Source organism: Vitis vinifera, chromosome 10, assembly GCF_030704535.1.
Source record: "Vitis vinifera cultivar Pinot Noir 40024 chromosome 10, ASM3070453v1".
Lineage (NCBI taxonomy): Eukaryota > Viridiplantae > Streptophyta > Magnoliopsida > Vitales > Vitaceae > Vitis > Vitis vinifera.
The window spans coordinates 12931340-12954956 of record NC_081814.1 but is presented as its reverse complement, the minus strand read 5'-3'; the positions used below and the strand labels follow the sequence as shown (position 1 = coordinate 12954956).

Here is a 23617-nt window from a genome sequence, read left to right as displayed (position 1 = left end):
AAAAAGAAGGATATGCACTTTTATTAATTCCAAAAATAACCTTTGCTGATTATGAAAAAAAAAAAGATAATAAACAAAAAAATCCAGGTTGGAATTTTGCCCTAATTTTGGTGTCTCTTCAGATTTCAAGCCTAGAAGTCATTTTCTTCTCTTCATCCCGAGTTCCTCCATCGCTTGCATCTCAATCTCAGCGGCTCTTTGGAATTTTGCCCTAATTTTGCTATCTTCAGCATTTCAAGCCTATAAGCCATTTTCTACTCTGCCTAGAGTCGTTTTCTTCTTTGCCTAGAAGTCGTTTTCTTCTCTGCCTAGAAGCCGTTTTCTTTTTTGCCTAGAAGTCGTTTTCTTCTCTGCCTAGAAGCCGTTTTTTCTCTTCCTCCCGCGTTTCTCCATCGCTTGCATCTCAATCTCTACGGCTTTTTGGAATTTTGCCCTAATTTTGGTATCTCTTCAGCATTTCAAGCCTAGAAGCCGTTTTCTTCTCTTCCTCCCGAGCACCTCCATCGCTTGCATCTCAATCTCTACGGCTCTTTCATTTTTTCTCGCATTCGTCTCTCTCAAAAATTTGAATAAGGTATGGATTTCAGTTGGGTCTCTCTTGTTGCATATTTGAGGTTAGTAGATTGCCTAAATCTCGACCTAAATTTTCTTAGTCCAAATCTCTAAACTGTGTTCAACTTGATCTCCGGAGTTCAAGTTACTGTTCCCATTCAATAATTGACTGTTTTTGTGCTGACATATAGACTGGTTCATAAATTCATGTTTCCCTAGAAGATTGAATTCAGAAGTCTCAATTTCTTGAGATGTGAAAGCATGCCAGATAAATGGTGTCCCTTATCAGGCAATGTTAGTGGAAAATTTATCATTTCATTCAAGAGAACTTTATATTTGTTTTGACTTCCCATGTTGGTTGAATGCATTCCCTGGACTTGGTTAGTTTATTTTCTGTTCTACTTCAATCCATACCAAGACCAAAAAATAGAAACAAGGTGAAAATGACAGGACAGTTAGATGTTCCAGGACAACAATGAACCCTTCATGCAATTCTGGAATTGTTAATAAAATTTTCTATTCGACTATTGTTGAACATAGTTTAGAGATTTGGACTAAGAAAATTTAGGTCGAGATTTAGGCAATCTACTAACCTCAAATATGCAACAAGAGAGACCCAACTGAAATCCATACCTTATTCAAATTTTTGAGAGAGACGAATGCCAGAAAAAATGAAAGAGCCGTAGAGATTAAGATGCAAGCGATGGAGGTGCTCGGGAGGAAGAGAAGAAAACGGCTTCTAGGCTTGAAATGCTGAAGAGAGACCAAAATTAGGGCAAAATTCCAAAAAGCCGTAGAGATTGAGATGCAAGCGATGGAGAAACTCGGGAGGAAGAGAAAAAACGGCTTCTAGGCAGAGAAGAAAACGACTTCTAGGCAGAGAAGAAAACGACTTCTAGGCAAAAAAGAAAACGGCTTCTAGGCAGAGAAGAAAACGATTTCTAGGCAGAGAAGAAAACGACTCTAGGCAGAGTAGAAAATGGCTTATAGGCTTGAAATGCTGAAGAGAGCAAAATTAGGGCAAAATTCCAAAGAGCCGCTGAGATTGAGATGCAAGCGATGGAGGAACTCGGGATGAAGAGAAGAAAACGACTTCTAGGCTTGAAATCTGAAGAGACACCAAAATTAGGGCAAAATTCCAACCTGGATTTTTTTGTTTATTATCTTTTTTTTTCATAATCAGCAAAGGTTATTTTTGGAATTAATAAAAGTGCATATCATTCTTTTTAATTTTGACACTTTCTATGGGTTTTCAGCTTAAATGGGTCGGTTAGATGGACCATTTGTTAATTTTTGGGCCCAGCTGGGCCCAAAACACAATTCTCCCATAAAAAAATGGAAAGAAATGATGAAGAGTGGAAATTGGGGAGGGCTTGGACGTGGAGTGATGGAAGGGTAGATAGGGGAGAGAGATGAGAGAGAAGAGAGAAATGAGAGAAATAAAAGGAAAAAGAAAAATAAATAAAAATATAATATAATATAATAATAAAAATAAAAATAAAAAGAATAGTAAAAATAAAATAAAATATAAAATGATAAAAACTAATAATTAAATAGTGAGTGGGCCAAAAACATCACTTGTAATTGGGATTTAAAATCTATGGACAAAATTGGGCTCAAAATCAATGTAAAATAAAAATGAGACAAATTTTGGAGTCTACACATACACCAATTAAAAAAAAAAAAGATTTTAGAATTTTACTTTTTTCTTTTTAATTTTAGTGTAAAATGAGAAAAAATATTGTCTAATCATGCATTGCTTTCAAATTTGTTTCACAATTACTTTAAAAAATAAAGGACAAAGTACACATCAATTTAATACTACATATTGACAAGTACATGTGTCATTTATTTTTATTGTTTCTTTTACATCAATATATCTCACTTATCACTTGTCACGTTCCTACTTTTTTCTTTTTTCATTTTTTCTTTTTCTTTTCCCTCTCCGACCACCATAATCTATTGTCACCTATTATAGTTTTTATAATTATTTTTCTCTTGTTCCTTTATATTCTTTTTAATATACTCAAGAATTTTCTCATAAAACTTCTTTAATTTTATTTTTTCTTTACTCTCTAATTTCTCAATATTTATTGATTTTAATTATTTTTTTGACATATTAAACTTAAAATGATAATATATAATAAATAGTTAATATAACAAATTAAATAAAAACAAAAATATATAATGGACAAAAATAAAAATATTATCCCACAAATAATATACTTGATGATTTTAAATATTAATTATAATAATATATTTGATAAATTAAGGTTTAAATTAAAAAATTCTATTTTTTTATTTAGAAGTTTATGATATAAGATTTTTTATATTAATACTAAACAAAAGATTTATTTATTTTGTAAATTCTATCACATGTAAAAGTAAAAATATATTTGTAATACTATTTTATTATTCACATTATTTTTCTTTTAATTTTCATTTTAAATTTATCATATCAAAATCACAATAAGTGATGATGCTTTCATAATTTTTCTTGTGATTTTAATTTGATTGTGGATCTAACTTTTTGTTTGGTTAAAATATTTAATATTTAATTAAAATAAGATATAAAAGAAAATACATTTTTCATTAAAAAAAAAATTGTATTTAACATTTTACATTAATTTCATAAAAATTAGGTACATCCCTTTTGCTTGAAATTGCTTCCGAGGGGATTTGAACCCCAAACCAAAAGGTTTAAAGTTCACTTCACTTGCCATCTGGACTAACTCACCCTTATAATATAAAGTGCACCAAACATATATATACTTAAAGTCATTATATAAAGAAAATATTAAAAGAATATTTTAAAGAGCAAATTAATTATAATTATTTTATAATTAAATACAAAATTTTCTTTTAATTAATTACCAAAAATATAAAAATTATATAATTTTCTTCATAATGTTTTTAATATCATTAATAATTAATTAAATATTAAAAAATTATATATATATATATATATATATATATATATATATCATAATTTATTTTATATTGTTTAATACAATTGAATTAAATGGATCATATTTTAATATTAATATATATTTTAAAATTAGACATATTATAATCAAATATGATAATATTATATGTAATTTAATAATAAATGTACACTTATAAAATTCATATTTTTATCGATGCATACGATATTATTATCAAATATGATAAATCATGTTATACATATATCAAAATTTTCAATAAAATAACTTTAAAATGTCTATTATACTTCTAATTATATTATTATGATGTTTTCCTTACATTTTCATGAGTTTTTAACAATTTTAAGCTTACCGATATTTTTTTCCAAAATATCCGCCAATATATCTCTAATATATCTGATATATTCGTAAAATCGAAGTATCGATATATCTGTGATTACCGATATTTTCATCATTGGGTACATCCTTAAAAAAAAAAAGGTTAATTCATGCCTAGGGGAACCAGAACCACTATCATACTTATCATGGTGTTATATTCCTTTGGGACCCTCGATAAGTAATTGGAGGTCCTCGCCCACCCCAAAACAAACTTTGCAATCCTAGGTATATTCATTCTTAGAGTAACCAAGACCCCTCTCTCAATTCTCATGGTTCATATATTTCTTTGGGGACCCTTGAGAAGAAATTGGAGGTTGTTCCCCACCCTGAAATGAACATTGGAACTCAAGGTACATCTTAAAGACAATTTGGTACATCCTTTACAAAATTTGGCACATCCTTAAAACAATTTGGTACATTCAATCCATGAGCTATCAGGACCTCTATATTATTACCTATGGTTAGTTTATTTCTTTAGGGATCTTTAGGAAGTAATTAGAGATCGTTCACTACTCTGAAACCCTAAGTACATCTTTAAGAAAATTTGGTACATCGTTAAGAAAATTTGGTACATCTAATCATCGGGCTATCGAGATCCTTATTAGATATATCAAATTTTCTTAAAGATGTACCTAGGTTTCCAAAGTCTGTTTTGGAGTAGGGAACGACCTCCAATCACTTTCCAAAGATCCCTAAAGGAATTAATGGACCATGAGCAATAAGATAGGTGTCTCGGTAGCTCAAGGATTGGACGTACCAACTTTTTTTAAGGATGTACCAAATTTTGTAAATGATGTACCAAGATTGCCAAAGTCCGTTCCAAGGTGGGGAACGACCTCCGATTACTCCCCGAGGGTTTCCAAAGGAAGAAATGGACCATGGGAAGATAGATATGTGTCCTATTAGCTCAATGATTGGATATATCAAATTTTCTCATGGATGTACCTAAAGTTCCAAAGTCCGTTTCAAAGTAGGAAACGACCTCTAAACACTTCCCAAAGATCCCTAAAGGAATAAACGAATCATGGGTAATAAGATAGCAGTTTTGGTAGCTCAAGGATTGGATGAACCAAATATTTTTAAGGATGTACCAAATTTTGTGAAGGATGTGCCAAATTTTGTAAATGATGTATCAAATTTTGTAAAGGATGTACCAAGAGTGCCAATGTTTGTTCCAAGGTGGGAAATGACCTCTAATCACTACCTGAGGGTCCTCAAAGGATAATATGGACCATGAGAAGATAGTTAAGGGTCTCGATAGCCTAAGGATTGATTGTACCAAAATTTCTTAACGGTTTACCAAATTTCCTTAAAGAAGTACTTAGGGTTTCAAAGTAGGGAACGACCTTTAATTACTTCTTAAAGATCACTAAAGAAATAAACGAACCATGGGTAACAATATAGAGGTCCTAGTAGCTTATGGATTGAATGTACCAAATTATTTTAAAAATGTGCCAAATTTTGTGAAAGATGTACCAAATTTTGTAAATGATGTACCGAATTATTTTTAGGATGTACCTTGGGTTCCAATGTTCGTTCCAGGGTGGGGAACAACCTCAAATTCCTTCTCGAGGGTCCCCAAAGGAATATATGAACCATGAGAATGGAGATATGGGTCTTGGTTATTCTAAGAATGGATATACCTAGGATTGTAAAGTTCGTTTTGGGGTGGGCGAGGACCTTCGATTACTTATTGAGGGTCCTAAAGGACTATATACACCATGATAAGTATGATAGTGGTTTTGGTTCCCCTAAGCATGAATTTACCTTTTTTTTTATTTTTATTTTTTATTTTTTTTAAGGATGTACCTATTTTTTTTATGAAATTAATATAAAAGGTTAAATACATTTTTTTTATTTTTATGAAAAACATATTTTCTTTTATATTTTATTTTAATTAAAAATTAAAAATTAAAAATTTTAACCAAACAAAAAGTTAGATCCACAACCAAATTAAAATCATAAAAAAATGATAAAAGCACCATCACTTATTGTGATTTTGATATGATAAATTTAAAATGAAAATTAAAAGAAAAATAATGTAAATAATAAAATAGTATTACAAATATATTTTTACTTTTACATGTGATAGAATTTACAAAATAAATAAATCTTTTGTTTAGTATTAATATAAAAAAATCTTATATCATAAACTTCTAAATAAAAAAATAGAAAATTTAAATTTAAACCTTAATTTATCAAATATATTATTATAATTAATATTTAAAATCATCAAGTATATTCTTTGTGGGATAATATTTTCATTTTTGTCTATTATATATTTTTGTTTTTATTTAATTTATTATATTAACTATTTATTATATACTATCATTTTAAGTTTAATATGTCAAAAAATAATTAAAATCAATAAATGTGGAGAAATTAGAGAGTAAAGAAAAAATAAAATTAAAGAAGTTTTATGAGAAAATACATGATCATATTAGAAAGAATATAAAGGAAAAAAAGAAAACATATTAATAAAAATTATAATAGGCGATAATGGATTATGGTGGCAAGAGAGAAAAAAAAGAAGAAAAAAATGAAACAACAAAAAGGTGGGAACATGACAAGTGGTAAGTAAGAAATAATAAAAATAAATGGCACATGTATTTGTCAACGGATGATATTAAATTGGTGTGTATTTTATCTTTTACTTTTAAGGTAATTGTGGAACAAATTTGAAATCACTAGTGGAATGCATGAATGGATGGTATTATTTCCCATTTTACACTAAAATTAAAAGGAAAAAGTAAAGTTCTAAAATCTCATATTCTTTTAATTGGTGTATGATTATATGATTTCCCCTATTATAAAATAGGTGGATAATGTCATTAAATTGCATTAATGTACTTTAAAGTGGTATTTTGATAAAACCGAATATTAAGTAACAAAATACATTAATATTACATTATATGCATTGAATTAATGGAAGACCAAAATGTTTGACATTTTCGTAAGTTTAAGGACCGGATTTAATTTGATCATTTGAGAATAGAAATTGTAGGGACCACCCCCAAACGCACACGTGGCGACACCACAGAGCATTCCTCCATGGGACACGTGGCACGACAACTCTTTGTCCGAAATACCTCAGGGGGGCATACGACATCCCTAAACTTGTCACCCGGACGAGTCCACTCTCTTGTCCGGACCCAGTGCTAGTGTCTTAACCAAAAACCTGGGTCGTGAAACGTAGACCATCATTGTCTACATTGTCAGAAGCACGCTCGACAGGACTCTCCTGAGTCATTTCAGGCAACCTGTCACAGCGTACACCCCGTCACCTACAGAGCTAAAAGACAGGGATGATGGCGAGTCAGCCCTTCCACAATTTCTGACAGCCGCCTGCAGGACAATGATGGCTCTGCTACCACCTCAGCACCATCATGACGAGCCAAAAAGTCTTCCCACCATTAAAGAGGACAGAGCTTCTAACACTATAAAAGACTTTCATACAATGAAAGAAGGTAAACTTTCTTACCCCAAAAAAGAGGATAGACTAAATATCAGAAAGAAGACTAACAAAACCATCGGAGGGTGTGTCCGAACCCCATGTCCGGACGTCTTTTGCAGGTTGATTGAAGCGGGTATCATCTTCAGTTGAAAAGGCGCGACCATCTGGCAACTGCGGTGGCCCCGGTGACGTAAGGCTTCAATAGAAATAACTAAAATCTAAAAATGATTCATTTTTAAAAAATTTAAACTTACATTTAAATTTTAAAAAAAATATTTTTACATAATATTGCATCAGATAAAAATATATATTTATTTAATAATATAATTTTACATGTTATTGTTAAAATTATAAAAAAATATTATCATTTTTTATTATATATGAATGTAACAATTATTTTTTAATCATCATTTATTTCGAAAGTGGACATAAATATTTTAAAATTTATTTGGTAATTATTTTATGCTATAGAAAGAATGGGGATCAAAACATTTATTAAATACTTTCTCATAACTTTAAAATCTTAATGGTAAGAATAAAATTTAGTAAAACAATTTTTTATTTATAATTCTAATTTTAATTATATAATAAAGACTTTATTTTAAAACAAGTTCACTTTTAATTTTTTTAAAAAAAAAGATTCATTATACTTATCATAAATCCATAATTTTTATTATTATATTTGTGATATCCCACAACAGATAAGGGAGAAAGTTGTTGATGTTATGTAAATATAAATTCCTCTTAACTTTGAAAACGTGTTTTAAAGTCGTGAGGACCTCTTTAGGTTCAAAGCGAACAATATTTACATGGTTAGATGTGGGTTGTTACAAATGGTATGAGAGTCAATCTCTAACTCTAGTGTGGGGATTTGTTTGATACTGTGAGAGATATTTGTCTATCTGGTTCTAAGCTTATTTTAATGATGAAAATGTGTTTTAAAATTGTGAGAGCCCTTTGGGTTCAAAACAAATAATATCTACATGGTTGGATGTGAGGCGTTGTAAATAGTGTTGGAGTCAATCTCTAACTCTAGTGTGAGAGTTTGTTTGATTATGTGATGGGTGTTTATCCATTTGGCTCTGAACTCCTCTTAACAATGAAGACGTGTTTTAAAGTTGTGAGAATTCTTTACATTCAAAACATACAATATCTATATGGTTGGGTGCACGTCGTTATAATGTTTTTCAACTTAATTAATATAATTTGATTACAAATAATAAACGAATTACATTCAAATTTATAATTAAATATAATTTAATTTTATCCTACAAATATTTCACAAATAGTTAACAATAAAAAATAGTGAACTATTTTATTTGCTTCATCGTAATATTTTGTTTCTTTAATAAAAACTATTTAAGGTATTTTGGGTTCTCTAAAAACTAAGAAAAGGGATAATTTTTTTATTTTAAAAAAACACTATTCTCATATGCTTGAATGACATGAAAATGAGATAGAAAAAAAAAATGAAAACATTATGAAAAATTTTAAAATATTTTCCTCGATGTTTTCGTAAAAGGAAATAAGAAAATTTTGGGAAAATGCATTTGTTGATAATTTAATTTTATTTCTTTTAAAATTTCCATGGATAACCAATTAAATGGAGTTTATTCACCAATTTTTTTCCATTTTCTCTTCAAACATTGGATAACTAAATATAGTAATTTTCTTTTAAATAATGTATAAAAAGAAAACCAATGAAATAAATTATAAAACAAAAGATTGCATTATAATTTTTAATAAAAATTTATTAATATATGTACTCTTATTTGACTATAAAAGTAATAACTCATTGTTCCTTTCAGATATCCTATAAATTGATAGACTTTGGACCTTGAATTTAGGAGTGAACCCATCTCTACATGGTTAATCACCATTTATCAATTTATATTTTCTTTAAATAAGTTTTTTTTTCAAAATTTTAAATTCATAAAATATCATCATTTTGATTCAGCTAAGCTTGGGATAAGTCATATAGTAGTTAGGTTAGGTATCTTAGGCCTTTGGATCATTTAGTACCACCATGGAGTCGCAATGGGCTTGGCTAAGCTGCTGTGCCATTAGCTACTTGTTCTTTTTAGTTGTTTTTGGTTTGGAGAACATCAATCTTTGACATTGGTTAATCAAAACCAAGTTTCGAATAGTGCTTTGGAGTTAGAGTTAAACCGACAAATTTTTTATTATTCAAGTGTTAGAAATGTTAAAAATATTTTTTAAAATCACTCTCAAATGCGTTCTTAGTCTTAGTTTAGGAACTATTTAAAATTATCATTTTATTTCTATTTTGAAAACAGTTTGTAAAAAATAATTTTGAGAATAAATTCAAAAAATAATTATATGATGCTTTTAAAAATAAAAATCTATTTGAACTATTTTTAATCTATTTCTTGAGTTTTTAAATATTTTTTAAATTTCACTTTTATTTGTAATATTTTATTTTCAATCATTTTTCATTTTTATATAATTCTTTTTTAAAACAAATCTAAAAGCACACAAAAAATAATAATTAAAATATATTTTTAAAAACATCTTATTTTTAAATCAAATTCTCAAAAAGTCATTTTCTATATATATATAAAAAAATCACCAAACATTTTCTTATTTAACATATTTCTTTACTTTCACCTCAATGCGCCTCTAACACCAGAAAGGGTTTTCTTTAAACCTTAAGTTAGTAGGATTTGAGTTCAATATGCATATCACGTTCTTTAACACCATCCCTTACATAGAGAGCCAAACAAAATTTGGAGAGAGAGATCATAATTTGGATTCATATCCAACAAACAAATAGGAAAAATGCAAATTGCATATTTTTTTAAAAGAACTTGTAAGATTTGGGCTCAATATGCATGTCATGCTCTTAAACAAGTCCCATACTTCTATGGTCAATATATCTGTCTTATTGTCTAGAAACTTCGGGAAATTTTTTAGGAAAAACAATATTTGCGTCTTCCATGATTTGATTAATTATGATCAAACTTCACTTTATGAGTTAATACATTCACTTGAAGAAGTGAGGCTGCAGAATTCCTGGTGGAGTACATATATATTATATCCTTGAAATTCAAAGAAGGCCTTCTGCAATAGCTAAGGCAGAAGATAACTGTAGCTCAATCACTAAGCAAAACAACATCAATCCTTTGGTCCTCTTTCATTACCAGCGTCCCACTCTTTAAAATCTTTCCATGTAAGAAGCATCTTCCCTTGCATTTTTTTGTCTGCAAATTCAGTTTAGAGGTATAATGATCAGCGCTTCAGAATATAACCTATGCATCAAATATTAAATATCACAGAAAAGAGAAGTTACCTTCATGAAATATTGTCAAGTGCCATGTCTTCCTGGCTACTGGAAACAAGGCTGTGAAGGCATCCCATCCAACTTTATAACACCGGCTTTCATCCTAATTCGAAAGGAATCCTTTCCATACATCCTTGAAAGCAATTAATTTCTTCTTTCCAATTTCAATACATCAAAAACAAAGCAGAGAGTGCTATGCAGCAGCAATTCCCACAACTTCCTATTTGACATGTCTCCATCCATACATCTTTGCAGTTCTTTTCCTAACTACTTCTATTTTACGACTTCTTAGTCTTACAATTTCAATTCATGATTTTATTTTTTTTAAATTTAAAAAAAAATTGATCACCTCTTGCAAATAAGTGTGATTTTGCTTCCTTGTGCTCCTATTTCAAAAGGATCTGATGTCAATGAACGGTTGATAGTTGTACTGTTCCATACATCATCCGACAAAAGCAAATTTTTTTTTTCAAGCAATGGCTCCTTTGATCCAGGTTGAACCAGACACAGGTAAATATTGGTTTCCCAATGCCCCCCAGGCCAACTAGAAAAATTTTACCAAGTCCAAGGTCACCGTCTTCATCTAATAACCAGTCGACTATCATCTGCTTGTAGTAAATAAGATCTATGACTTCTCCTTACTCTAATCAATCTTATCTCAAAAATACCCTTTCTCGACACTGGATCATTTCTTGTTGAAATTTCTAAGATTTTCTTGGAATTTAGAACAAATCTGAAGAAAAAACACTTGGAATTTGATAAAAGAAAGGAGGCAGGTGAGATTCCAAACCTTCGGTATTAGATCAGATTGAGACTTTGTAGAACTTCTGTTGCTTTGAGTTTGAAGCAGCAGCAGCTAGCATTAGCATTAGTCTAGTCAATGAATGATTCCCACTGCGACCAAATGTGTTAAAAAGAAAAGGAAAAAGCCTTATTCTTTGGATGCTTTCTCAGCCCTCCAACTTATAAAAGATTCTTGAGGGGCCCTCTGCTTTGATATATATTTATTTAATGCATAAGTGGACTCCCAGTATCATTTCTCTCTAACATACCTCTTTTGCTAGCTGGTTGTGAGCTGGACCCTGGAGGGGAAATGTGGGAGGCAATAATTAATTTGAGTACAAAAATTATTTGCAAATTAACTGAATGACTTTACCTGATTGATTCTTCAACAAACAGAGGGAACATTATCCAACAGTTTGTATAAGGTATGTATAAGGTAAGAAAGAGGAAAAAGACTTGCATTAACATGCCAAAATATCTCCGAAAAAGCAAATGAAATAAGTTGATTGGGAGAACTTATCATTTAACCAAAAAAAAAAAAACCACCCTATTGCTAAGACAGGATATCTAATAAAAAAGAAACAGAAAAACAATCTATTTCCATTTGGAAATCGAAGGGCTCTATTTAAGAGGGCATAATAGAACTACTTCAAACAGTAGAGGCAAAAAGTAAAGGCCAAGTGTGGATTAAACATCAAACTTAACTATTAGTACTGACAAGGGCTCATCATAGGAGAAATCACCCCAGCATACATTATAGATGCAACAACAGAAGGAAAGTGGGCTGCAAAATGCTGTGTATGCAGAAGTTTCAATATAAGCATATTAATGGAAGAACACAAAAAATTAAGCAATCCACATATAAAGGTACACGAGATTTTGACGTCACCAATCATGCCTACCTTTATGGATGAGAGAGAATATTACCAAAGATAAAAATAAATTCAATTATTGGGTTCCAAAACTTGCTTCTCTTCCTCACTCTTTGTATCTCCATCCTAAACCACGAACCCTTTTACTCCACCAGGTATCTTTCACTCTTCCTCACATCCACACCCTAGTGAGCCATCTTATTCCACTAGGTATCTCTCACTCTTCCTCACATCTTCATCCATCAGATATAGTCCTCACAAACTCAGCTCTTTCTCATAACTTTTTCTCCTCATGACCTAGAATATTTATAAGGAATCTAATTACAATCACACATAAACTTAAGAAATATTCTATATAATATTCCTTTTACAAAAAGAAATGTAGTCCAATTAGAAATTTGAGACACCTTCCAACACAAAAATACTAGTTTCTCCCCCATACTGAACATGCCTATATATGCAAGGATAGCAGCCAAGAAGTCTGCAATAATAGCATTTCCTTTCTATGCACATAAACTCACCTCAAAAAGCACTTGGGGACTATATAATGCCATCGATTATGTGCCCAACTGCAGTGGAATTGAAGAATTCAACCGGTATGGCTTCATTTAACGACTCCACAAAATCCTAATGTACAACATGTCCTACTTAAGGGTTTCTAAAAAGTTCTATATGCATCATGTTATTGAACTTCTTCACTCTATGATGAAGATACCAAATATTAAATATTCACTATGAGCACTTCTCAATTTATCACTTTTTCCTTTTTATCCTCGATTTCCTTTTCTAGCAATCTTTATATTATGTTTGATTCTTAGAAGCTGTGAGGGAAAGGATAAAGAAGGAGAAAGGGAAGAGAAGTAAGATACTAACTTGAACCATTGACCCTTTTTTGAAGAGAAAATAAGGAGTTTCCAAACATATAAATGTCTATTGAATTTTCATCAGATTTCCTTTTTACCACAGTTGAACAAGAGAAACTGGTCCAACAAGTTGCACAAATTCAAGCCTTCTGTTAAATACAAGTACTGCCAACTACTAAGCATATCTAAGAATCATGATCTGAGCTTTCAAGCAGCACTCTACAGAAGCTACAGGCTGAAAGAATCCATTTCCACCTTCAATCTTTTAACTTGAACAGAAAGTCATAGATCTGGCTATCTGATATTATTTCAGGGGGCAATTTGAAGTAATTCCCACTTTAGATTGTACATGAACAAGCCTATGAGGCCCATTGCTTGAGGCTTAGACAAAGATTATGATAATTGGGAATAATAATACATATATTATTCCTCCATGGCCCTGGTCATAAAGTTCAAATATCATACAGTTTACAATCAAGAACTCGTGTTATTCCAATCTAGTGCAACAAATGTCTACTTGGACCGAAAAACATTCTAGAGCCATAGGTGCAACTGACCATATCTGCAAATAGGGGAAATTGTAGTAAAGCAAACAGGCTGACAGGAATGCAAGCAACCAAAGCAATTGGAATTTTTGCCTGATGAAGTCCATGGCCCAAAACAAGAAAAAGGGTAGCACAAAATGCTATCATCATGGTTGCTACAGAGATGAATAAAGTCCCAAGCCCAATTGTCAACCTATTAGGTAGTGAGTGGAGGAAATCTTCTTCAGCATAGCGTGAAGTAAGGATGGAGAGAAACATCAGTATTGAAGCGGCTGAGGATACAAATGACAGGGCATCCGATACGGCAAAAACTGTGAAAGACCTTCTTTTTAGAAAGATAGGAATGCCAGTGTTACCATTGTCGCCGCCTGGAACTGTGAAAAAAGCAGCAAACATTACAGTCGCAATGAGTGTTGCAACGAGCATGCAGGATGCTGCAGTGTCTTTCATCCATTTTTCCCCTTCTCGTACTAATACCTTGTGCTCCTCCATGAATAGAGTCTGAGGAGTTTTTCCTTCAGAGTTTCTTATTTCCCTATACAATGGTTGGACAATTTTTTCCACTTCCTACATGTTAAAGAAGAAGCATAGACTTAAACCAAATTTAAAATAACATACAAGATTTATAATGAAAATAATATAATTTTTCTCATTAGGCATTTCAGAATGCTGAAATAGGATAAACGCAATATGGATGGATTTAAATGCCATTCCATTTTTGTCACATCTGTTCCCCACCTTGAGAAAACTAGTGATGCACACATGAAGGAAAACACTGGAGTAGGTGGATCTAGCAGAATACAAAGATGAAATAGTCTCATGCTTGTTTCTCTTGTAGAATATGAATAGTTCATATGTTTTCCTCAGCACTTGTTTATATAAAAAGGACTTTTATGGCAACAAGAAGTAATTGTCCAGTGAATTTGGGGTCGTAACATAGGTTATCCAAACTATGCGAGTGACAAGATGACTATTTTGTGAGGGGTTTGGGAGTACAATCAAGGGTGGATTACTTTGGCATATTATTTGTCTCACAATGATTCAAGTAGTTTGGTGGAAAAGAGATAAAAGATTTTTTTAGGAAAAGTGGAGGAATTCGGTGACAATATGGGGTATGATTTATTTTTCTTCTTTCTAGGCATCTACTTCTATACCTCTCGAGGGTACTCTTCTTCATGTTCTACAACTTGACTGGAACCCAGTACGTAGGTCAACATACTTAGATTGGAATTTTCTCCCTCTATATAGATTCTGCCCCCTATGGGTTCATTTAAGTTAAATTTTGATGGATGTGCTATGGATAACCCAGGTCAGATGGGATTGAGGTGCAATCAGACGCCATAGTGGTATAATGTTGGCTCATCATTGAGGAAAAGATTTTGGCTCTTTTAGAAGGTTTGCTACTAGCAAGGCTTTGTCTTTCTAACTTATGAATGGAAGAGGTTATGCTATTTTGATATCTTGAGTGACTAAATTTGAGATAGGCCTTAGAGGTATGATGGATGGCATTGCCAAATTTAGCAATTTGGACGGTTCATATTCTTGCTCTGTTAGTTTAACTAATCATGTCGCTGATCATTTAGGTAAAAAAGGTACCAAGAATTAGGCTTCTTTTGTCAGGGATTTTTCACCCTCTTGTGGAGTGTAGAGTGGCTATAACTTGCAAAAGTTCGTATCATATTCTTAAGTTGCATAGTTATCCTATTGTTCCTACTCAAGAAGTTCACTCTCTTTATTCTTTTGATCAGCTTTCATATATTTTCCAAGGGTTTCTCCTTCTTCATTGGTACAAAATATTCATATTAATGAATTAGTTTGTTTCTTATCAAATATATGAGAAATTTCTCTAGACAAAAAAATCTAGTGGTCTTGACCATCTATAGTGCCAAATATCAGAAACAAAAAGAAACAGAGACAAACTATTTACCTTAAACCAATGTAATTCTCGCCGCAACTGCAATGCTGCACCAGAGTCAGTTTTGAGTCGATCTGATGGTGCAAGTTTTCCAGCCAAATGAAGCATATTATTATTGTTTTCATCTCTATAAGATGCTATCAAATCTTTGAGTGCTCCTATTTCATGTATGAGATTGAAAACCTTTTCTTGTCGATGCACAACTGCAATATGAAATATGCTCCGACTTTGTGTATCAACTTTCCAAATAAGATCAGGATATGCATGAATAAGCTCAATTAAGAACTCTACGATTCCCAATTCTGCAGCAGTAAATAATAACCGTGAAGGTGTTCTAATCAGTTCTCCAACCTGTAACTCATTCATTAAAAGAACTTCACTCCAGAGGCACTTCACCAGCTCAAGGGCTTGAATATGCATCAATTTTTGGTCATAAACTACCTTGATGAAGGGAACTGCATGTTGTATGAAGCAAAAATAATTCATACACCACCATAATAATTTAGCAGACTTTGAAAGATCATACAATGAAAAAGTGAGTTAAAGCTGGTTTGTGACAATGGACCATCCAGAACTGCTTCACATTGTCCTGTTGCAGAGTTGGCTTTCTTCTTTTTAATTGTTATACAATTAATAATAATAATAACAAAAATCAGATGCTACCTATCTATGCTATCTTTAATGAGGAAACTGGTTGGTGTCTTACCCCTCTTAAGGCATGAAGCTGCTTAAGTAACTGTCTTTCTCTAATAATAATTTTGGTAATTAGCTATAAATATGGCAATTTTAGACAAAATTGTAGGAGATACTAAAAGACATCTTAGTATGTTAAATGTAGTAGAAACTCAAAAACATAATACAAATGCACTCATGTACTTGTCAAACTTGGAAAAAATTGTAATTCAACACGTAATACAATCACAAGTAAAAAAAGACAAAAGATGACTAAGTTTCCTCTATTACCAAATTTACTTCCATCTGAATCTCAGAAGGTATAAAGAACGAAGAAAAAAGGACATAATCTCATTTCTCTTTGTTGACTTTCCATGGAAAATATGAAGAAAAATAATTAAATTCTTCATTTTCTGTATAAAAAGAATGAATTGAAGAAAGATAAGAAAATAAAGTTGACTTTCCTTCACCCTTATTTTTTTCCTTTTCTTACAACTTTTCCCTCAAACTTTCTATGATCCAAATAAAGTCTTACAACCTTTATCATATGAAGGACCCACAATTAGAATCATGCACAACTAAGGTATTTGCACTTTAGCTTTTAATAGCATAGATTTCTCACAGAGAGAGAGAGAGAGAGAGAGAGAGTGAGGGAGAGCACCTTTATGGATCACAGAAGAGTTGCCTGACAATTCCACATGAAGACCTTCAAGAAAAAAAATGAAGCAATATAAAATAAAAAAAGAAGTCACAAATCATTACTCAACAGATTATGCAACATTTAGATATATAACAAACATGAGGTCTTTCAGGAAAGAAAAAGAACAATCCATTTTGTAATGTGCTGTTTCACTTCATTTCATAATGATGAATGGAAGCTATGCAGTTTTAAGTCATTTGAGAACGCATCTGCAAGTTTTCAAGAATTAAAATAGAAGTATAAAAATTCAAAAGAATACACGTTGACAGTCCTTTTATACATGTTATACTTGTCGGTGCCCGTGTCTAGTTATTAAAAAATAAGAACAGCAGGGCAGTCCTGCATATGAATCCTAAGGGCAGAAAAACAAGCTGGCTCAGATAAGGAGAACATCAGTTCAAGGTGCTAATTTCTCAATGCCAGTCCACCTTGTGACTAAATAACATTTGACATACTTTAAGTATTTAGATTTTATGTTCAGATTCAATTTTGTCCACCTATACTTATAACAAAGTATTTATGAAGTCATGAAGGTCTTCCAGTTGCTTAGCATGCGCCGTGTCAAGAGTCATGGCATGCATCAAGCCTGTGGCCATGCCTTGTCACATATTGTTGGGACATGTCATGGTCATAAGAAAGATTCTTTGTGCTTATCCTTAATAATTAAAGAAAAGAAATACCTTGGAATCAAGAGGATAAGATTGTCGAGCATCTGAGTTTAACCTCTTGTTCATGGAAAAAAAAATTGGTACATTATTAACTAATTGGGAAACTGTAGGATGGTGATCAGAAACGAAAAATGAATATACTAACATGCATAAATGCATCTCTGCAGAAATCCTAGCTGACTTCCACTCTGATATGCTGAAGGCTTCCGGGCCAGTATATGAAGAGCAGTCTCTCCATTTCTCCCTCGAGCTGTAGCTATTTTAGGATGTTTCTGAACTATCTTCAAGGCTACATCTGCATATTAGTAAACAATTATTAACCATCATCATCATCATGCATCCAGTCCCATGAGATGCTTAATGCAGCAACAATTCTATGTGCTTAAATATGATGATGCACAAAATTTTTGAAGTATGAAACTAGTTACCAAGATCAATATAAGTAATGTCAGAAAAAAAAAATAGGGAATGACAAAAGTTTGAAGCCATTTACATCCTCTCAGTAGGAAGTATCACAAACAGCATTCATATTCTAATGATTCTATTCATACAAAATATTGAATGTAAATGCCTATCTAAATGGTTCATAGATAAACGGAAAATTGATACTTGCCAAATAGATCAGAAGTGATAGCCGCAATAAGAAGCCCATGATGATCTTCATCTGTTAGACGGTTGCTATCTGTTAGACGGTTGCTATCTGTCTTATTATAAAGATACCAAACCATCTCTCTGTGGCCCAACAAAGTAGCCATATGGAGAGGTGTTGCTCCTTCACTACCTCGGATCAGTGGCAATCTGTTATTCTTGTTTACCATCACTTCTGCAATTTTTGTCACACCAGATACAGCAGCGAAACATAGGGCTGTGTTTCCAACTTTGTTCCGTAGTGCCAGGTCAGCTGGGGTCATCATCCTTACTAAGTTCTCAACAAAGGTTAGGTGTCTAGCCCCAGCTGCAATGTGAAGAGGTGTCTCTTGAGCCCTTGTGATCCTTGCTCTCACAGCCTGATGATCTGACTCAAAGATTCTCTCGGCAACATCCCAGTCACCACTGAGTGCAGCAAGATACAGAGGAGCATAAGTCCTGAAACCACTGCTAACTTCCCCTGCCATAATTCAAACATCAGGGCCCAGCTGGGATGTTAAACCTGAAAGAAATGCTGATGATTCCCAATGGTAAAAGGACAACCACTTGACAGTTGATATACAGAGGACTTAAAAGCTCAAACAGATTAAACATGCAAAATGAGGCCACAGACAGCAGCTTGGAGATACATAAAAGAATAAGAGGAGGGTTACCAAAAGCATATGGAAAATCCAAACATTTCAAGCATAGAAGACAATCTCTTACAATTCATCTCATCATTTGAGATTCAAGAGCCTTAAGCTTGCAACAGATCAGAAAAGTGCAGCCACTGGCTATGAAGAAAAAGAGAGGCACAATTTTACCCCAGACATAGGCTTTTCTAAAGCTACCTGCAGATTTCGAGACTATTCTTACTGCAGAGAAAGTCACCATCTTTTAAACAAAGAACATTTTTATATTGAATGGCAAAGACAAAGAAGGACAACCAATCTTTCCAATATGTCCAATTGGTGATCAGAAAGTAAACAAGTATCCTGCTCCACAAAAAAACTAGAACCATTTGCATAAACAAACATGCATGCTTCCACATTCAAAAGAACAATGGTACCAAATGCCCAAAAGGGATTTTCATAAGCTTAAATTGGAGTAAAGATCATTCAAAAAATTTCAAGAATGTACTAGAAATTAACCTGAATGCACAGCAGCAGCAAGAGGTGAACTTCCATATTCATCCCGGCCTTGGTTACTAACACCAGGACGTTCATTTGGTACATTACTTATATAATATCCATATGCAGTGGGAATGTCTATTACGACATCAGGTTGAAATGTAAAGTGCTGGTTACTTGAGGCAGCTTCTGGTAGTGATGGCAGTGGTTGTGCTGCATGACTTATATGCGGTAAAGGGCTACAATCTGTAGATCTTGCCTCTGGAAAGCATGAACGGAATGAGGGCATAGTTTTGACCATGGAACACATTGTCCTGTTTCCTCAAAGAGTGAAGCAAACATGCACACAAACAAAATAGAGGCAACATTAGTAAAAGTGCTCTGTAAAACCTTTTTGCATGAAAGTAACATATGATAACTTGATCCATTATGGTTTTAACTAATTGATTAGTTGGTTAACACCCTGCTTCGTTTAATATACTCCTTGTTGTTTCTTACTCTTAACGTATTAATGTGTTTTTTTTTTCATACCTTATCATTTTCTTAACTAAAAACTCCAAGAATTTTGAATTTTTATTTGCTTATCTTTTTTGGAGTTAAATAAGATCTAAGTTTTCTTATGGATGAATTCTAGTTTTCATGTGGTGTGTCATCTCACTCTTTCTTTTCTTTTGTCCCATTCCCATCCCTCGTGGCCCCATATCATGTTATTAATTTTCTAACATTGCCATGCTAAAAGTTGGTTGGGATGGGTTCTGCTTCCATTGGGGACATTCGAATAGGGGCTGCCCATCCCAAATCCTCCTTTTTGTTAATCCTAGTTTGAAGAAGAGTACTTCTGAGTATGCCCATTAAAAGAGTTTTCAACTTAGTTTTCCAAAAGGGATTTCACATTTCACATTGTGTTTCATCATGCTAAAATCTCTGATGAGGAAAATGAAAGTTTGAGATCCTGTACCGTTGAACTACCTAGATAGGTGTGAATAGGTAGTCCTTTTTAATTTAGCCCAAAAAATCACATTTTAATTTTTTTATGAATTCTTTTATTAAGTTGTTAGTTATTAATTAATCCAAGAAGTTCAACCGCACAAATACACAAGTGCTTTACTGGAAAACAACTTACAAAGTCTCCCAGAGACTTTGTGGATATAAAAAACACAGGATCATCAGATATTGTAAAGCTATACGCCACTAAGTTTGAAGAAATAGGTACACAGACTTCGTAATTGACACTGTTAATACCTATACCTACTCTCACATCTACGATGCAATACCTCTATGCTCCTTAGTGGATTCCCAAACACCTTAGCAGGATGTAATCCTTTACCACAAACTCATGAACCAAAGATCTTTTGAGATTGTCCGGTTAAACGCAAAGGATGATGACCTAATGCTTAAGATGCTTAAAAAACCACATAATATAAGGCACACACATATATATACACATGGATAGAAGTTAGAAATGGTAATTTTCTTAAAAAATGTTTTATTATCTAAGCTTCAAACACTTGAGTGCCTCTCAAGGGTGCTCAAGCGCTCTAGGCACTTAAGCAGCCCTTAACAGCACTTGAACGTCTTTAGGACAGCTTGAGCATTTGTGGTGCTTGAGCACTCCTATATAAAGTTTTATTTTTTTTACTTTTTCACAATCAGTTTCCTTTTCCCTATTATATGATATTCAATTAAAATTCATTCCCAAATTAATCATATTTTCGATTTTCATATAAGTCTACTCTATGTCTAACTCATCAATAATTACTTGTATCATTCCAGGTTGATTTGCGGAGAACCGTATTCATAGACAATGAAAATCATAATTAAAGCATGTAAAGTCCAAAATCACAATGAATGAAACAAAATTATGAAATGAACTATATAACTAACAAAAAAAATACAAAAATAAAATGAAAATGAAAAAGAAAAACCATATATCAATCAATCTAGTTTCAATGCCACAGTGGGGGAACTCACCCTTGTGAAATGTGACAAAATAAAAATTCCTGGCTATTTGGAGCAGATAATGAATCCAGCAGAACCCAATTTCTCTGCCATTCCACTGCCACAACTTGATGAAATGGGCAATGGTGGTTGCAGCTACAACCACCAGAAGTCCATTATCTATCTTGTGTTTCATTGTCTGTAGCAGAAATTTCCTAGAAATCTCACACAAACCAATTTGTTGAAGACAAAGGGACTTCATAAACTCTAAAGGAAACAATCCTAGATCTCATCTCCATGCTTAGGAATACTCAAACAAAACACATATGTGCCCTTCAAATAGAAAATATATTCAAAGACCTGGAGAAAGTTGAAAAAGACAATATTCCTAGATCTCATCACCATGGAAACATTTAAAAATCCCTTCACCTTTAGTATATGAAGGCGATCAAATCAAGAACAATTACCAGAACATGAGTGTTTAAGAAAAAGGACATTATGCAAATTGGCTTTGAATGAAGAATTTCTAAGAATATATTTAGAGAATGTCTCATTTAATGCTTCATGAGAGAGTTAACCACTAATAAGCAGTAATAAGTAGAAAACATTGCAGGTGTTTGGTTAACCGACTTAATAAATTAATTCAAGTTATTAAGTAAATTAAGTATATTTGATAAAATATCTTAATGATATGACTAAAAATAAAAAATAGTATTAAGTAATAAGTAAAAACAATTAACTTATTGTTAAGTCCATATTTTCATTTTATCTTTTTATTCGTATTTGTCCTAATTACCTCCATGATATTTTTGCTACTCCATGACCTCCATTGTTACTCAACCTCCTTTACCTTAGTTATAGCTTATGATAATAAATATGTCAATTTAATGATTTATAATAAATTTTAAGTTAATTTTATTAAATAACTTTAATACTTAAAGTAAAAATTAAGTAATAAGTTTCAAGTCAATAACTTAGTATAATTTAACTTAAAGTCAATTTAAATTATTAAGTAATAAGTATTAAGTTTTACCAAACACCTTATAGTAGTTTTTTTTTACATTTACATCGAATTGAAAAAAAAAAAAAATCTTAAAAAGGGTAATAGTAAAAGTGTAAAAGAAAACTTCCATAATTTTCATACTAGTCATATATTAAAATACAAAATTGAATTTACAATCAATCTAGTTTCAATGCCATAGTGGGTGAACTCACCCTTGTGAAGGGGTGACAAAATCAACATTCTTGGCCATTTGGAGCAGATAATGAATCCAGCAGCACCCAATTTCTCTGCCATTCCACTGCCACAACTTGATGAAATGAGCAGTGGTGGTTGCAGCTACAACCACCAGGAGCCCCTTATCTATGTTGCGTCTCATCGTCTACAGCAGAAATTTCCTAGAAATCTCGTACATAAACCAATTTGCTGAAGACAAAGGGACATCGTGAACTCTAAAGGAGACAATCTTAGATCTTATCGGCATGCTTAGGAATATTCACAAACAAAACACATAGGTGCCCTTCAAAAAGAAAATATATTCAAAGACCTGGAGAAAGTTGAAAAAGAAAAATATTCCTAGATCTCATCACCATGGACAACATTTAAAAATCCCTTAACCTTTAGCATATGAAGGCGATCAAATCAAGAACAATTACCAGAACGTGAGTGTTCAAGAAAAAGGACATTATGCAAATGGCTTTGAATGAAGAATTTCTAAGAATAAAAAGAAAATAGGGAGGAAAAATAGAAGAAGAAAAAAAAAAGGAAGAGAATAAAAATTAAGTTTAAATTCAATAAATTATTTTTTATGTTTCTTAAAATTAATTTTCCTTAATTCTCTCAACTATATAAAAATTAAATAATATAAAAATATATAAATTTTTGATAAATTTTAATTATATTTGAATTTTTTTAGTATTTTTTTCACGATGAAATCAAACACAAGAAAACTACTTTCCTTAATATTTTTTTCTTTTCTAAGTATTTTTCGGAATCAAACATACCCTTAGAGAATGTGTTATTTTTTAATATTTCATGAGAGAGTTAACGGTTAATAAGTAAAAAACATAGTGAGTGTTTAATAAATCAACTTAATAACATAAAGTGTATTAATAACCTAATTTAAGTTATTAAGTAAATGAAGTATATTTAATAAAATAACTTAATGATATGACTTAAAATAAAAAATAACATTAAATAATCAGTAAAAACAATTAACTTATTTTTAAGTCATATTTTTATTTTACCTTTTTATCTATATTTGCTCTAATTACCTC

The 23617-nt window shown here is 32.0% G+C and overlaps 1 protein-coding gene and 1 long non-coding RNA gene across 9 annotated transcripts; both read right to left on the bottom strand.

Annotated features, from left to right (window-relative positions):
* Positions 1-10334: 10334 nt before the first annotated feature.
* On the bottom strand, positions 10335-11623 carry LOC132254457 (uncharacterized). Its single transcript, XR_009466750.1, has 2 exons — positions 10637-11623; positions 10335-10547 (listed from the first exon to the last, which is right to left on the bottom strand). It is a non-coding gene; the product is annotated as an uncharacterized LOC132254457 (long non-coding RNA).
* Position 11624: 1 nt separating this feature from the next.
* LOC100256559 (uncharacterized) lies at positions 11625-23110 on the bottom strand. Of its 8 annotated transcripts, XM_019222768.2 has the most exons (9): positions 22997-23096; positions 22556-22860; positions 21374-21496; positions 19424-19716; positions 18259-18753; positions 17791-17940; positions 16939-16983; positions 15618-16060; positions 13416-14257 (listed from the first exon to the last, which is right to left on the bottom strand). In XM_019222768.2, the coding sequence occupies exons 2-9, from the start codon at positions 22717-22719 to the stop codon at positions 13643-13645; spliced, it is 2328 nt and encodes a 775-aa protein (XP_019078313.1). In that variant the 5' UTR covers positions 22720-22860; positions 22997-23096; the 3' UTR covers positions 13416-13642. The 8 variants fall into 8 exon arrangements, with proteins under 8 accessions (XP_010655719.1, XP_019078313.1, XP_059596129.1 ...); XM_010657417.3 differs by lacking the exon at positions 13416-14257 and adding an exon at positions 11625-11709 and having other exon boundaries at positions 22556-23098; XM_059740146.1 differs by having other exon boundaries at positions 22556-23098.
* Positions 23111-23617: the final 507 nt, after the last annotated feature.